The 16456-nt window shown below is 44.9% G+C and overlaps 2 protein-coding genes across 3 annotated transcripts in view; one reads left to right on the forward strand and one right to left on the reverse strand.

Moving 5' to 3' along the window:
- Positions 1-16456, reverse strand: part of LOC144110619 (vitellogenin-6-like) — a 143836-nt gene that overhangs the window by 86944 nt on the left and 40436 nt on the right. The window contains exon 2 of one of the 2 annotated variants that reach the window (XM_077643645.1): positions 15417-15607. The exons of the other annotated variant lie outside the window; for it this stretch is intronic. The gene's annotated coding sequence lies outside the window, so the exon portion shown is untranslated. The remainder of the gene's footprint in view (positions 1-15416; positions 15608-16456) is intronic. 2 annotated transcript variants of the gene reach the window in all.
- Positions 1-16456, forward strand: part of LOC144110621 (A disintegrin and metalloproteinase with thrombospondin motifs adt-1-like) — a 66985-nt gene that overhangs the window by 35068 nt on the left and 15461 nt on the right. The window contains exons 7-14 of the mRNA XM_077643646.1: positions 4776-4914; positions 5718-6003; positions 7925-8008; positions 9339-9457; positions 10312-10361; positions 11372-11513; positions 13191-13322; positions 15493-15652. Coding sequence (XP_077499772.1) covers positions 4776-4914; positions 5718-6003; positions 7925-8008; positions 9339-9457; positions 10312-10361; positions 11372-11513; positions 13191-13322; positions 15493-15652 — 1112 coding nt within the window. The remainder of the gene's footprint in view (positions 1-4775; positions 4915-5717; positions 6004-7924; positions 8009-9338; positions 9458-10311; positions 10362-11371; positions 11514-13190; positions 13323-15492; positions 15653-16456) is intronic.

Below are 16456 nucleotides of genomic sequence, written 5' to 3' on the forward strand. Positions count from 1 at the left end.
GAAATACCTCTTCAACGTGCCCGTGTGGAAGCGCAGCGGGTTTTTTTCTTGCTTTGTTTGTAACGCATACATTACTGCATGCAGCTGCGGCTGCTTGCCAAGCCAAACATAGAGCGGGCTTCGAAGCTGACTTGGCTGGTATACGAAGCAAGGACCGCGTCGTGCCGTGGGGACAAAGGCCTCCATGAATCAGCGGCATGCTCGTACAACGACGGGCACCCAGCTACAACGCAGCTGCGGCCGGCTGCCGTGGTCACTGATGCACGATCGAGGGAGGGGTCGGCGGTTGTTGCGTGCGGGAGACGCGCCACGGCGTTTGACGCGAGTCCTCGGAACGGGACGCCGGTGGCCACCTGCCAGCGAGGCGTGCCCGGCGCATTCTCCGAAAGGCGAACAACTTTGACATTGGCCTTACTGGGATAGCAGTCACTGCGCATAGTTCCATGCAGCGCTTTCAAGAGCCAGGTTGGTGCCAGACACAATATGAAGTTTTAATGCGATAGCATCAGAAGCCTCATCAGGAAGAAAATGTGTCATCAGAAGCTAAATTCCCTGATTGGCTTGAGGGGAGTGATGTCACCATGCCGGAGCATCTCCATTGGCTGAATGGTTGGAGAGAAGGGACGTCAGCGAGACCGCATCCTACACATTCACTGGATGGAAGTGACGCCACTTCCGGCAAAGACATGTATCAAGAGCTGCCAATGGTATCGCACTGCCAAAACGTCAATGGAATTAGGTGTCCCTCTGAACTTTATTTCGTGACCTGTGGCAGGGTCTCTCCGGTTTGTAGGCGTATTGCTATCATAAGAGATTTCTTGCTGGACGTTCATGCCCCAAACTATTACAGCTGGTTCTTCATCACTGCGGCGACCTGGCATGATGGCGATAATTCCGAACGCAGTAAATGTGGTTCTCGCTTCTTTTGACATTTCTAGTTTCGCTGCCTTACTCAACTTCGCTCAAAGACCAAGAAAATGCTTGTATTCACCGCTTGCACTGTTTTCAGGATTGCATGCGGGAAGCTTACTTTCGGGAGCAAGACTGGTGAATACCAAGCGAGCATCGGTTATGTTGCATTGCCATGCCTCTTTCCAGCAGGACCGCCAGTGCAGACAGGCCGTACTTAGTGGAACGTGTGGAGGCATTTCGTTTTGCATTCTGTCTACGGCAGCCTCAACTTACTATTTGTCAAGATGAGCCAGTAGATGACCATCTTTTGAGGGGTGTCATTCTGCAGCTGTCTGTTCCTAGTGCTCCCGGCTATAAGATGGGATACTACTGCTTCCGCCGCTTCGTACGCATGTATGCAAAACTCTACAAACGCAGAAATATGAAAAAAAACTTACGCGGTGCGTTTTTCTGTGTAGCAATTAAGCCAATCCAACAAATTTGCTGAGGTCCTCCCATTCTCAGCATCCCAGGTTTTGTCACCACACGCCGCACATACAACAGTCCGTTTTATTTTCTTGTTATGAGCGCAGTACCAGTGAATCCCAGTAGAAAAACGCCAAATAAACGCTTCTGTCGTCACAGCAGATTTTCTGTAATGTTCTTGACCAAAAACTTGTAGCAGCAACTGAAATTTTTCTAGTAACAACAGAATTTTTTGTAGTTACTACAGAAAAGTAGTACAAAACAACAGACTATATACAGAACAGTACTTCATAAACACAAAAAAAAACTGCAGTATTACAATGAAAATACTACAAAGCCACCGAAATATCTATTGCTACGACAAATAAAGCATTTTGTCGTATTCCTCATATATATTGTCCTGTCGTTTATTCGACTGGGATCGCTTGGCTTAGCTGTCCACCCGATGTGCTGCACACTACTGATGACAAGCGGCGAGCGACCTTGGGGCTCTTCGCAGGAATGCCGCCGTTCAACGGCGCCCTTGTCCTGGGCGCCCTCCTCGACTTCCCGCCAACGGCAATTAAGCTGTCATCTCGGCCCAACAGCGCCTGCTGACTCAAGCGAGAGCGTCGGCACCGCTTCGCTTGCAGCGCGTAGCGAAGGCGCACCCCCAGGCAGCTATAATCGGGTCGCGAAACTGGCCAACCGCATCGACCCGTTGAAAGCGCTCTTGCAGTTGCGCGCGCCTTTCACTCGAAAAGCAGCAGCTATACTGGAGTAGCGTTCTGCAGTTATTGTTGTAGTCGTAATTACACTAAAGTAATTACTCTATTAATCCCCGATTAATCAACAATACAAACTGTTGACTGTTGGCTTCCGCCATGTGGCCACTGAGGGTGTGATCTGCCTGTCGTAAAAGAACTACTGAGAATTTTCTCTCGTCGTAACAGATTTTTGAGCAGTTTTTGGGTATTAACTTGTACCAACAACAGAATCTTCTGTAGCATTGTGCTGTTCTTTGTCTTGGCGGCCGAACTACAAAAAATACTACAGTACTGCAGAAAATGCAACGTTTCTATAGAAAAATCTGTCGTCACGACAAAACGACAAAACATTCTATCGTATTTTGGCCACGATTCTGTCGTGTTTTTTTTTTGACTGGTTTTTTTGACCGTGTGTGATGTGTCTTTGGCCGATGCGAATGGGCGATGCGCGGTCCTGTGGTCGACGCTTTTGCGCAGCCAGAATGATTAATCTACATCTGGGGGCCTTTCGTCGCGTCCATGTTGGGAAGGGTACGAGAATGGTAACTATGCAGCCATCAGGTGTAGTTAGGTCAACATGTAATAACATGGTACATTCCACAATACCCGCTAATAAGCACTGCTTCGGCCACGCAGACCTTGTATATCGCAGTTGTCTGTGGCCTGCCCGCACACAAGATTTCACAGAACCTGAGAACTTTCTTCGTAAAGTGATTAGTTTTATTTGTAATTTATAGTTGGAAGTCACACCCAAGATCTCTTTTAGATATTTGAGAGCAAGCGTGAAAAAAGACGACCGCTAACGAAAGGCGAAAAAAGTCGCCCTTCTTTTGTTGTCTTTCCTGTTTTCGCGATCCCTATAAAAAAATGAACAACTAACTCGCCAAACTCTACATCTAGCTGCATGTCCTCTGCGCACAGAAAAGTTTGAGAACGAGAGAAAAAAAAGGTTACCATGAAACGCCGAAAACGTTCTGCTTGGTGGGCCAAGACAAGACCACCTACAATTAATGGTACTGTTTTATATTTGTTGGAAAACTTTCCCATTCACTCGAAACAAATGTGAGGAGCTTATTTCGCAGAATAAACGTGAATAAAGCTGTCTTTTTTTTATCACAGCTTGGCGCAACGTTGAAACGTTCACGAACGAGAAACACATGACAATATGTTAAGTTTAACTTGAATAAAACTTTGTTTCCCAGGGCGATCCGCACATGAGACAACTAGCCGGACAAATGTGTGTTGAACACTCGACAGATTTTTTTCTCTCTCTAGTGCGTTTGACAGTCTCCCCTAACTTAGCACGCTGTGTTCATATATGTTTATGTTTAGTACGTATTGCGTGTGCGATATTTATTTTATATGTTTAGTTCTTCCCTACAAGTATTCAGGGGAACAATAGCTGGCACTGAAATTTTGTCTGCTTACTTCACGTGAGCAAAGAAAATATATACAAAGGAAAGAACAACAGAAGTTCCTGTGCATGCGCAAACAATGAGAAATGAAGTACGTCGTTCTTGGAAATGCTGAATAGCTCATCAGGCGGCCGGTGCTAATTTTCTCGCCCCGGAGAAAAAGTGCATTGTCGAATCTTGTAGTTTTGCCGGAATAGTCTGAAAGCTTTATCTCAAGTTCTCATATTGTTCTGGAGCATATGTTTTGCGTCAGTACCATCTTGGCCATACATTGTCTCACGAAGTTTCTTACTTGGTACTATCAGCTTCTGACCAAGCCTTGGCACCTGGAATAGCTGTAAATTGTTTACAACCCTTTCAGGACACATGTGCTACTCTGCAAACTGCGAACTCATAGTACTTGGAACGTGCAGCACGTAGCATTGATTTTTCTGTTTAAGGCGAATTGAGAACCCTTCAAGTTGCAAACAGGGTGCTTTCTTACGATAACAAGCGGACGCAGCGATTCATATTCTTCAGAACAGTGGGCGCGGTAGCCCGTTCTCCGCCATTCTCTTGAAGGTGGAAATTGCTAGCAGTACTAATGTCAATATTATTTTTTCTGAACTCCTAGCGTCGAGCGTATCTTCGAAAAGCAGATATGATTTCAAAATCCCTTAAGCGTTAATTTCACAAATCGTTTTTGTTAACATTACAGTTTCCACCTATTTTGATATTGTGTAGGAAATTTGGTGTGTGCATGATACAAATTAACCGCGTGTGCCTTCTATTGGAAAAGAACAAAAATGCTTTTCTGAGGTGCGGTTATACATTTTAATCTTGTAAAATGTTTTAGCGCAAACAGGCACAGATAACGAGAAAGAGGACACGCACACACAAGCACATTATAACGTCGACATGCACCACTCGCCCATAAAGAAGTTTCAATGAAGTTCATTTCTTATGCAGTGGGCCCTTCCTTTTGTGTATTTTCCTCTTCCTGCAGCACAGAAGCGCTTGTTTGGGTGTGTAGTCTTTCTTGCTATCCGTGTCTGTTCGCGCTAAAGCTTTTCATAAGACAGATTTGGGCCAACTCGCCACAAAAAGAAGTGTTAAACTACACAATTTGCGCGGAAAAATATTTTTTTTCAAACGGAATGGTAAATGACGGCTGAAAGAGATAAATAGATGAACAAACAAACAAAGTAAAAAGGTCTTATTTTTCGCTGGCTTTTCGTTCTATCTGTTCTGGTCACAGAGATGACCTGGCTGAGGGATGAGCGGTTCCGCCACTCGCCATCCAACCCCAAGGCACGCTCGCAAAGAACGACTGTTCGCACCCGGAGCCGCAGCCTACACCCTACAGTCTGGCCGCAGAGGTACCCACATCCTGACAGGTGCGTTCAAATAAAGAACTTTGTCTTAAAGGATTTTTTAAAATTTCGAGCTGACTATCGCATATGAGACAGATAGTGCGCCATTTCCTTTCCACAAAACCAATGATTATTATTATTATTATTATTATTATTATTATTATTATTATTATTATTATTATTATTATTATTATTATTATTATTATTATTGAATTATATTCCTTGGACCTACGTGTATTAGTTCCAATTAATAGTATTTTTAAGAATAATTACAGGAACAATTAAATAACAGCAAAAAAAGGAAATAATTCCAACGGCAGTACGGCTATATCAGGTGCTGATGGTATTGAACTTTGTTAATTGGTTTCTCGTATCATAAGTTGCATATCACACGACACAGCACTACAGACGACACAACAATACAAACGACAGATACTACAGACGACACGATTCTACGGACAACTCAATACGACAAACGACACGATACTACAAACGACAGAACACTACAAGACGACAGCTTATTGTACGACAGGTTTGTTTATTTTTATTTTCCTTATTTTTTTATTCTGACGGGGTCCGTTTGCTCCTCAGTAGACGTGTGCAAGTTTGTAGTTTCAGGCGTTCGTAAATGGGTGTAGTTAATTGTGTTAGTTACAAACCCATTGTTTTTATTCTCAGTGAACCTACCGCTGTTTCTTCACTTCTCGAATGTAGGTACCAGATAGACATGGATAGTTTGGAAGTATTATTCGACATTTTCATTGCCTGGGCGCCGCCCGACGACATCGGTTGTGTTCACGTAAATTTCTCTCTACATTCGTTCTCAGGCGAAAACAAAGCAGCAACAGTAACAGGCGACGAACAACCACATCCGGCTCTCGCAAAACCAATACTCGCCTTGGCTCGGGCTTCGGCTCAAGCTCAGGAACGCGGCCCGCCAAGCCGTACAATGATCGCGAGCGACAGGGCGGCGTGCACGGCACGCGAGGCGAGCGGAGAGCCAAGTTCCTCGAGCTGGCCGTGTTCCTCGACGAGAAGGCCTACCTCAGCTTTCTGCACTTCCTGGGCAGCGAACAGAGGCTCATGGACTTTGTCCTGAGCTACCTGAACCAGGTATGTGCCTTTTGCATGCATCGACACGAAGCCATTAGGTTGGTCCCACTGTCGCAATTTGTATTAGCGGCTGTCTCTCTTTCTCTAAAACCGCTTTCACACCGGCACCGCGAACGCCTGTGAGGATCAGGTAATTCTGTTCAAAGTCGTATGGCAAGCAGCTACATGGCATAAGTGGCGCCGCCTTCACTGCTAAGGGTCTTAGAGGTGGTGGCTGCTGGCAGGGGCAAGCCCAATGCAGAGACCTTCGAGAACCTGCGATCGTAGCGCCATTCGACGTAGAAACCTAAAAGCAAAAAAAAAGAATATCTAAACAGCTAACCATGTTTCTCAGCATGTGAGTAAAAAAAATTAAAATAAATCTTTCTTTTTCACTTTTGGACGAGTGCTTATATTTTACGCTTAGATCTCAAGACAATAAAATGTAGCAACGGTATGGCATGCTGATGGCGGCCCAGGTTAAAAAAACCCGCTGCTGACAAAAAAACCTCGGCACTTGTTTTATAGAAATAAATGTCAGAGTTCAATGAAATCTACTCCTTTTGATTTTGGAAAGCCCTCACTCTGGCCGCTTTATGCACAGCGAGGCGGGCTGAAGTGCAACGACTGTTTCATATTTGAGTTGCCCCATGTACTTGCATCGGTGCCCTTTCAAAGTTTTGCTCTTTAGGCGGAAAATCCACAGGGACCCCATATTACCTTATGTGTTGCCAAGGCAATACCATTAGAAACTGCTGATGCATTTACTAGAAGTTACGTGCCGCCTGGTGACGCCACTTCCTCCCAACTAATGGGCGAGTTTTATGATCGTAGACACATTTTTTTCATGTTTCTTTCTAATCAATGTTTTTAATTCGCATTCAAAAATTCACCCTGCTAGAAAGGCTGTCCAAGAGTGTCGTGTGGTGTGACAGGGGTATTGTACTTCGGATGTGTGGCAAGCTTACTGCACAGATCTCTGTAGCACCCTTCGCGTCTCGCTCTGACCGCAGCCTTTATAGAACTTGCTCAACGGGGGATGCTGGTTGACGACGAACTTGGTGACAGTGCTCGCATCGCGCGCGCTGTAATGAGAACCATGTCGAGATCTGACGCTGTCAGAGCTGCTTCTTTTCTCCGTAGTTCCGACACATCAAAATAAATTGAGCAGATAGTACCATAGACACAAGCAGAAATGAGAAAAGCTTCGGTGCCTCACTTCTGTGCCAGCATTGAAGCAATAGCAGTTTTTTGTCCCCTTATCTTAGTTAACTCTTCGACTGGTATGAATGGGGTCGACATGCACAGAAAGGTGACATCCACAGTGACCAGATAATGCTGAGGAAGTCGGACTTCCTTTTTGCAAACCGAATCGTTTTTGTAGCCATTTTTACGACAGACTTCGTAAGAGTGGAACCACCTTTTCTCGAAACCTGTCGCCATCAATGTTAAAAAAGATCGCTTGAGTAAAGCAATGACATTTGTATTCACGCCTTGCATCTGTTTTTTTTGTTATGTTTCTTCGTGTGCCATTTATAACAGCTGCACTCTTCATTGTCTGTAATCAAGTACTAAAACAGTATGTGTTAGATACAAGAGCATAGCGCATAGAGATTTGTGTACAGACGAGCGTCCTAAAGTCGGAACACTGAAACGGGAACCTCGATATATTAATTACTGAATGATCTTACAGAGATGCAGCAAAAAATATAGGTATTTATAAAATGTTGATGAAAATAAAAAGGAGGAACATCACATACGATGTAGACAGTGAGGGCATATGCTTGAAGAAAATAAAGCGGACGCCCATTCCTTACTGTTCCGGCCTAAGTGTTGTATCACCCACCCGAAATGACGCGCACCCATGAGATCGCATTTGGTGGATCCACCTTTTACCTTGCCATATGAAACCTACTTATGTATATCCGTTCCCTCTTTGCAGGTGCAGGCAATCTACGTGCAGCCATCACTCAGAGAGAAAGTCTACATATCCCTGGTCCATCTCGAACTGCAGGAGACGCAGCCTGTGAGTTTCAAGTTGGGCATTTCTCAGCGTTGATGATGCCTTTTAAGCTTGACTACACGCCGCGCTAGAGAGCTTCCGACCATGTGGGCAACTGAAACGAAATCTTTGTCACGCAAAAAGTCCATTTTCTAATCGATTGCCTAGCAACCTCAAACAGCATTCGTTACAGAAGTGTGCGCACCGAAGCTGCCTCGTAATAATAGCCATTTTCGAAATCAAAACTAATAAAAGGACGTCCACTGCGGACAGCCGGAAGTGACGCATGACAGAGAACAGTAGGACCCACTCAGCCGAAGCCATGGCGGTTCGTCCGCTAGTGGGCGTAGGAAATGCAGCGAACGGTTGCAAGCAGCAAGTGAGTAGTGTGAGCGATGCAAATCGCGATCACGTGACTTTAACGCAAAGCTAGCAGCGGATAGTCGATGCGCGTCGCACGTGTATGGCGTCGCTGTGAATTCGTATCTTCACGATCTCACTGAGATTTTGCCGGACCTACGCGTCACGAAGCACATGACAACTAGTTGCATTTATCTCGCAATAAAGTAGAAAATTCATTTTGTGCCAAAGACGTGAGTACGTCTTGGTTACGCACACTCGTTCAGAATCGTTGAACACTGAATAGGCAATAATAGTAATAGGTTTTTTGGGGAAAGGAAATAGCGCAGTTTCTGTCTCATATATATTTGGACACCTGAACCGTGCCGTAAGGGAAGGGATAAAGGAGCGAGTAAAAGACGAAAGGAAGAAAGAGGTGCCGTAGTGTAGGGCTCCGGAAAAAATTCGACTACCCGGGGATCTTTAACGTGCACTGACATCGCACAGCACACGGGCGCCTTAGCGCTTTGCCTCCATAAAAACGCAACCGCCGTGGTCGGGAACACTGAAGGAGCTGAATGCTAAGTCGTGTTAGTGTGTTTTCAACGGGACTTAGTAAGAAATATGAAGCATTGTGAAGGTCAATTTTATTACATGTGCAGCGCATGAAGAGTCATTATGGCAAACGCAAAAATTATTTTCAACAGACCTCTCATATCTAATAAATAACTGTCCTTATTAACCATTGTAAAGTTTAGGTTCCAAGTTGTAAGGGCTGTTCGAATCCAAAGGGTCGTAAAAGATAGACTCACCACAGCTCCTTTCCATCGCTTCACCGCACAAGCTTAGCGTTTAAATTAATAACTCCAATACGCCTCAGAAATTCATAGTGTATACAGCAAAGCGGTGCTTGGGGGAACAATTTCTCCTCGCTTGTACTTCCCTCATGATCGGGAACTATGAACTCACTATTTTTCTGACGGATATAAGACGTCGCTGTAAACGTGCGTTGCAGGCTGACCTGCCTCACTACAACGGGAACCGGGACCTGCTGCTGTCATCTTTCTGCAAGTATCAGGCCAACAGGAACCTGGCCGAAGAGTCCCGCTGGGATGCCGCTCTCTACCTGTCCGGGTAACCACGATTCCGCTGCAACAGCTGTGTGAGGGACTTTGCCCGCGCAATATCGCTTGACCATCGATGTGGTAGAGCATCGTTGCAAAAGATTCCTTTTGCCCAAATACAAAGCCGAGTGATGGTTTAAAAAATGCAAATATTTGTAAAGACAAATATTAATGATGCGTGACACATAAAGAAACAGATATCTAAAAAAATGATACCTTACACATAAAGAAACAGATATCTAAAAAAGTAAAAGCGCTTAAGTCTGAGTTTGAGTGCTCAATGTTTGCCAGGGTTTTCACTTGCATGGCACCAGTATTCTCAGACAAGACCAGACAGCCAGCCGTCATGACAGCAAAGCTTAAATCCGTCACGTCTGTGAACATTTCGTATGTCTTGCCACCCAGCTTTTGTATTTTTTAGTGCGAAAGCCCTATTTCATTAGTAATCCTAAAAAAATCAATGCTTCCTTGAAGCGTCGGCCTTGGCCTTCAGCCCATGACCTGTCACCTTTGACCCTTGACCTTCGATCCTTGACATTTTACCACTGAAAAAAAAAGACTTGGATATGGTGTGGCTAGAGGAAGATAACGCGGTACTAATGTTTAAAAAATTTTGGAGGAAAATGCAAGGCAATGTCTAGGCAAACGTCAAGCGAATTGAGAAGACAGGCTAAGGAAACGCTTAGGCGACAGTCAAGCTAATTCGAAAACAACTGCTTGCGTGCACGTCCTCGGTATAACGGTGTTTTAAAACTATCATTTTTTTTCCCTCAAAATTTAGCGCTCTTCTCAATGTTTCCTCTTGTTACTAGACATCGATCTCCCACAAAAGGTGCTATTTCTCGATATGTTATTCTATTCCAGGTTGAACTTCTTTTCCATTGAAGACGGGCGCCGGAATGTCGTGACAATGGGTACGTTCTTGTCAATTCTTGCTAAGAGCTGGAATTGGCTGTTCGCGGGAGTTATTTGGTAGAAATGAATTCAGTTGTGCAGGAACACAAAGACCAAGCACGAAAAAATACTAGAGACAATGTTTATTACATTCTAATCAGTGCGAAAGCACAGATTTTTACTACGTAGAAGACGGCGATGAGCGGGCAGTGCCGTGGTATGGAACGCTCGCGCTAGGCAAAGGCACAGCGGAACAGACAACGGACGATTTTGCTTTGGGTTTGCACTCATTGGATTAGTGCATGTACACTAAAAAAGCGGGGGAATGCCTTGGAAGATAGCAGGAATGCATAGATTCAGAGCACACAGCAACCGTCAGGAAACCTCCAACATGCTACCGCAAAAGGATATTGCATCTCCGGCGCTCAAGTTGCTAGCCTCGGTGAAGAATTTTCAGTGCTCTTTTGATATTTATGTTTGTCTTCCTTTTACTCTGCTACTTTTTCTTTCGCTTTTTAATACCCGCTTCCAAAAGCCATTCTCATTTTTCAGTGAGTTCCCGCGTTTGCGCGTTTTTATTTTGTTGGCGGGGTGGTTCTGAGATAAACGTAGTAACTCACCGAGGACACTTCAACCGCGCTGCGATTACTAGCATGTGTTAATACATAGAAGCGGGGACCAGTACAGTGATCTACAAGGAGCTAAGAACAGCTCGGGCCCCTTTTCTTGTCCTAGCTGAATTTATTCGTGCATATACAAAAATCTATTGCGAGAAGGTATTGTATCCATCACCCAAACAACCATTTTAGCTCTGTCTCTCCACTGAGCGCTCAGCCCGGTACAGACATACTTGATTGGAATTGGTAGTAACGTTTGTCGGAATTGTTTCGTTGGTGGAGCAAGCCAGCTCGAGTAAATAATGATAATTTTTTTTGAATAAGGAGGTCTAATGTTTTCTAGCTACGCGTTGGTGTTGGATAGTAGTGGCCCTGTGTGGAGGCACTGAACTTGCGAATTTTCACCACGACAGGGCTGGCCCCCGTGGGCGGCGTGTGCCACCGGGACCACAACTGCGTCATCACCGAGATCGGCACCACGAGTGAGAGGGGCAAGCCGTACGCTTCGGCCGGCTGGACGTCGGCCTACGTCGCGGCGCACGAGATCGGACACAAGTGGGTCACGTGTCTGGAATTGTTCTTCTACGAAACGGCAGACGAACTTTGGTCTAGGATGCGGGGAAAGGAAATGGCGCAGTATCTGTCTCATATATCGTTGGACACCTGAACCGCGCCGTAAGGGAAGGAATAAAGGAGGGACTAAGAGAAGAAAGGAAGAAAAAGGGGCCGTAGTGGAGGGCTCCGGGATGATTTCGACCACCTGGGAATCTTTAATGTGCACTTACATCGCACACCACACGGGTGCCTTAGCGTTTTTCCTCCATAAAAACGCAGCCGCCGCGGTCGGGTTCGAACCCGGGAACTCCGGATCTGTAGTCAAGCGCAGTTCAAATAGTTCTCGTAATCGTTTTAACGTTTAGCGGAACTATTCCTCTCTCACACATAACCTTTCTGGTTTTTTTCATGTTTTTTTCTCCTTGAACACATATTTTGTGACAGTGCTATTGGTTTTGCATGTTTATCCACCTCTCTGTAATATCAAAAGTGTCCACGGTTGGCTGTGCTAATGTTTTGGTGTTTTTTATTTCTTGTGATCGTGTATTTTTTCACATTGAAGTGCTATTTCGTGATAGCTTGTGTTACCTTTCCTTCGACCTTCATTGCTGTTGCCAAAATGTAGTGTGTCCAGGGCTCTGTCAAGCGTTCAATGGGCAGTTTTTACTACGGGCTCCCTGTCATCATGTAGCGCATGATGGTCGAATAAAGTATTATTATTATTATTACATTCTGAAGATGAATGTGTAATATGTTAATTTTGTTGTCTGCAGGGAGCGCGAGAGTTTGTAAAATTCTAAGTGCTCGACGAATTATCATCTTGAGGATTGAAGCTTCTGGGCGGCTGGACGCTTCGGGATGATTCAGTAGGCCTAACTACGAACGTGTCAGTTGTTCGTCGCCCGGCTGTGACAACGAGTGCTCATTTTCAGTGATAGCTTGTGTTACCTTTCCTTCGACCTTCATTGCTGTTGCCAAAATGTAGTGTGTCCAGGGCTCTGTCAAGCGTTCAATGGGCAGTTTTTACTACGGGCTCCCTGTCATCATGTAGCGCATGATGGTCGAATAAAGTATTATTATTATTATTATTACATTCTGAAGATGAATGTGTAATATGTTAATTTTGTTGTCTGCAGGGAGCGCGAGAGTTTGTAAAATTCTAAGTGCTCGACGAATTATCATCTTGAGGATTGAAGCTTCTGGGCGGCTGGACGCTTCGGGATGATTCAGTAGGCCTAACTACGAACGTGTCAGTTGTTCGTCGCCCGGCTGTGACAACGAGTGGTCATTTTCACACCAGTGAAAACGCCAAATAACATAATCTCTAATGATCATCCATGGCTCCATGTGTAGACGTCAGAGGTGACGTCATGAGATGGTAAAATGTTCTTGCGGGCAAGTTCACCCCGTCCAGGAAAGTTAAAACTTATAAAACAGGACTATGATAGGAAGAAAAAACAGACCAACCGACACCATCGCACCCGTGGTGTTGATTGGTTTTTTTTTTTTTGCTACCACCCCCATCCTGCTCGCGCAGTTTTAACATTCCTGGATACTGGATTTCCTGTAGAAGATCTGTGCCGCTTTTTCTTAAGAACTGCGCATAAATTATATTCGCGTAGTAACGCGCTAATACGTCGCCTTTACTATTTTATCTGTTTCATACTTGGCGCTCAGCTTGGGCATGCTGCATGACGGCTGGCCCCAAAACGACTGCCCGTCCAACGGCTTCATCATGTCGCCCAGCCGAGGCACCAAGGGAGAGACCACGTGGTCACCCTGCAGCGCCCTGGTTGTCCACAAGATGGGGTTAGTATGCTGTTCTCTGCATGCGGAACTGGGCCCTATTTACGCAGTCATTTCGCACCCAACATTGGTTTGTCGTTGGTCGATGCAAAGACTGTTACCACGCCGCCTTGACTGGAGTTGGTATCGTTTCCGACTAGCTTGAGGTTGTCGGCGACCACAAGCCAAGGAATGGAGTGGACCTCAATTTGAAACATGGCTCACTATACGAGGCTGACTTGTACATGATATTAGCAGTCCTAATTTCTTCTTTGCTGATATGTGCGTCACCATGCAGCCTCACATATTTCGGCCATCGCTTAACTATGAGTGAAAGAAAAAAGGTCGCATGACAGGGCGCGTCGGTTTTTTTTAGCCTTAAAATGACATTTACTCTGATCCGGAGTTCCCGGGTTCAAGCCCGACCGCGGCGGCTGCATTTTTATGGAGGCAAAACGCTAAGGCGCCCGTGTGCTGTGCGATGTCAGTGCACGTTAAAGATAATAATAATAATAATAATAATAATAATAATAATAATAATAATAATAATAATAATAATATTAATAATAATTATAATTGGTTTTGGGGGAAAGGGAATGGCGCAGTATATGTCTCATATATCGTTGGACACCTGAACCGCGACGCAAGGGAAGGGATAAAGGACGGACTGAAAGAAAAAAGGAAGAAAGAGCTGCCGTAGTGGAGGGCTCCGGAATAATTTCGACCACCTGGAGGCCTTTAACGTGCACTGACATCGCACAGCACACGGGCGCCTTAGCGTTCTTCCTCCACGTTAAATATCCCCAGGTGGTCGAAATTATTCCGGAGCCCTCCACTACGGTACCTCTTTCTTTCTTCTTTCACTCCCTCCTTTATCCCTTCCCTTACGGAGCGGTTCAGGTATCCAACGATATATGAGACAGGGACTGCGCCATTTCCTTTTTCCAGAAACCAATTGCTATTTATTATTATTATTATTATTATTATTATTATTATTATTATTATTATTATTATTATTAAATTAACTTTCGGTTTTCAAGGTTACGACTTCGTATTCATTATTTATCATAAGTATGCCAAAAAACATCGGCAGAAAACTGATTTTTCTTGAACAAGCCAGCGCCCCAAATTTGTCTATGAAGTCGGGACAGGGATAGTATTTGTTTTCTAAGTAATCAGCAAAACACAAAGCCGGAACAGAGAACTGTGGAGTCCACCTGCACGGCTTGGTGGTTGGCGTCTTCGGGCATAGCAAGGGTCGGTATCTTAGTGTGCACATTAAAAACACCAAAAGAAAGTATATTTCTCCGAATTTCAGCGCGCATTACTGCCAAACTGGTGCTGATATAGGAAAAAGGAGATTGAAGGTGTGTAGTGAACATCTGATTTGTGGTAATTCTTTTTCTATTTCACTTGCTTTGCGCGCTGCCGCGAACTTGAAAGGTGCTTAATGAATACAAACTTTTTGCCAACAATATGTTGGTAACGTATTATTTCCCTGCATCAAGAGAGCAGGAATTTTTTCAGACAATTTGAGATGGTCAAGCATCACACCCCGAACGCTTGAGATGGCCTCAATCGTTTGCCATGTCAAACGAGCACGTAATGTCTTCTTCAAAAGGCATGCTTATAGCGCAAGAAAAGTACAACTCCAACGCAGCTTGTGCGGAACTTCCAGTCACGTTCTTAGCAGTCCCTATTTATTTTCCACGATGTCTTTTCCGATCCATCTGTGTTTTTCTGTTAAACAAAACACTTTCAAAGTCTCCAGTTCACGAAGGTGATTCAACAGCTCGAATGAAAGACTAGGCACGAAGCGCGAACAGACAGCACAGGCCAAGAAACTTGTGTTATTGTCCGTAGTACAGCTGTTCAGTGCTGTTCCTTGCTCACCCACATACAAAGCGGCTATTAGCGGAACATGCAGCCAACACAAGCCCGCATTACCTGCGTACCCCAGGCATGTTTTTTACGTCGTTCTCACGATTCAGTTCGTCCGGTTCTAGTATTGTGCGTAATGTAATGGAGTGTTACGAATTATGATGTTACCAACTATTAGGGTTATTTGAGTTAACCTAACTGCGTCGCGGGTACTCGTGGTGACGCATGAGTACTCACCCCGAGCAAGTCAAGTGCCGATTTCACTCGACGCGTTGAATTAACACGGAGTCCATCTGCACCTCTCCTTGCGCAGCGACCGGACGTGCTTGTCCAACAGGCCCGACGGTGTGACCGGTTTGCCGGACACGGAAGACCCCGAGACTCTTCCGGGTCAGGAGTGGGACGCCCACGACCAGTGCAAGATATTTCTGCGGGACCATGACGCCGAGCTGTACAACGCTAGCCTCATCAACGTGAGCTGCCACTAAAAAGCACTGCATCAATGTACAGTTCATCCTCATTATAATGAAGCAATGAATATAACGAATCAATGACGATTCCCCTTAGAAGCTTGGTCAACGCGGGCTATAACGAAGATACGGCTATAACGAAGTAATCGCCGACCCCTTCAACTGTGTTATGACGAGGTTAAACTGTATGTCCATGCTTGTGTGTTCTTTGAAATGCTTTACAAATGAACATGACTGCAAGGTACCTGTCTCAAAACACAGGAGAAAGGTCTATTGTCCTGTCGAAACAGCAGGTATATTCTTGTCGTAGACAGCGCTTTCTACAACACTGCATGGTCTACAATAATGCCGACAGAGCTGGCCCTGTTACCCCTTACAAAAATGGTCTATAGTCGCTCTGTAAACTTCTTATAGACTCTATCGCCTTCCTATAGATATTTGTTTTTGTATATTCATAGTCTACAGAAAAAAGTCTACAGACAAAAGTCTACTAAAAGTGTATGACCATAAAGCTATAGATTGTCCATAGACTGTCAAAGGATTTGTATTGTCTATGGACTGTTCTCTAGTGATTGTCTATAGACAGTCTATATACTTTACGGACAGATGTTTATGGACAGTCTATAAATTGTCTAAAGAAATTTTTTAATGGACTGCTGCACGCACTGTGCCCTAGCGACCAAGCCACTAACTTTGCAACAGCAGGAGGTCGTGTAAAAGATTTGTGGCCCTGTCACTACCGCACACATTTTGCCCAAGCGACCAAGCCGCTAACTTTGCAACGGCAGGAAGCCGTGTAATAGATTT

The sequence above is a fragment of the Amblyomma americanum genome, chromosome 11, assembly GCF_052857255.1.
Source record: "Amblyomma americanum isolate KBUSLIRL-KWMA chromosome 11, ASM5285725v1, whole genome shotgun sequence".
NCBI lineage: Eukaryota > Metazoa > Arthropoda > Arachnida > Ixodida > Ixodidae > Amblyomma > Amblyomma americanum.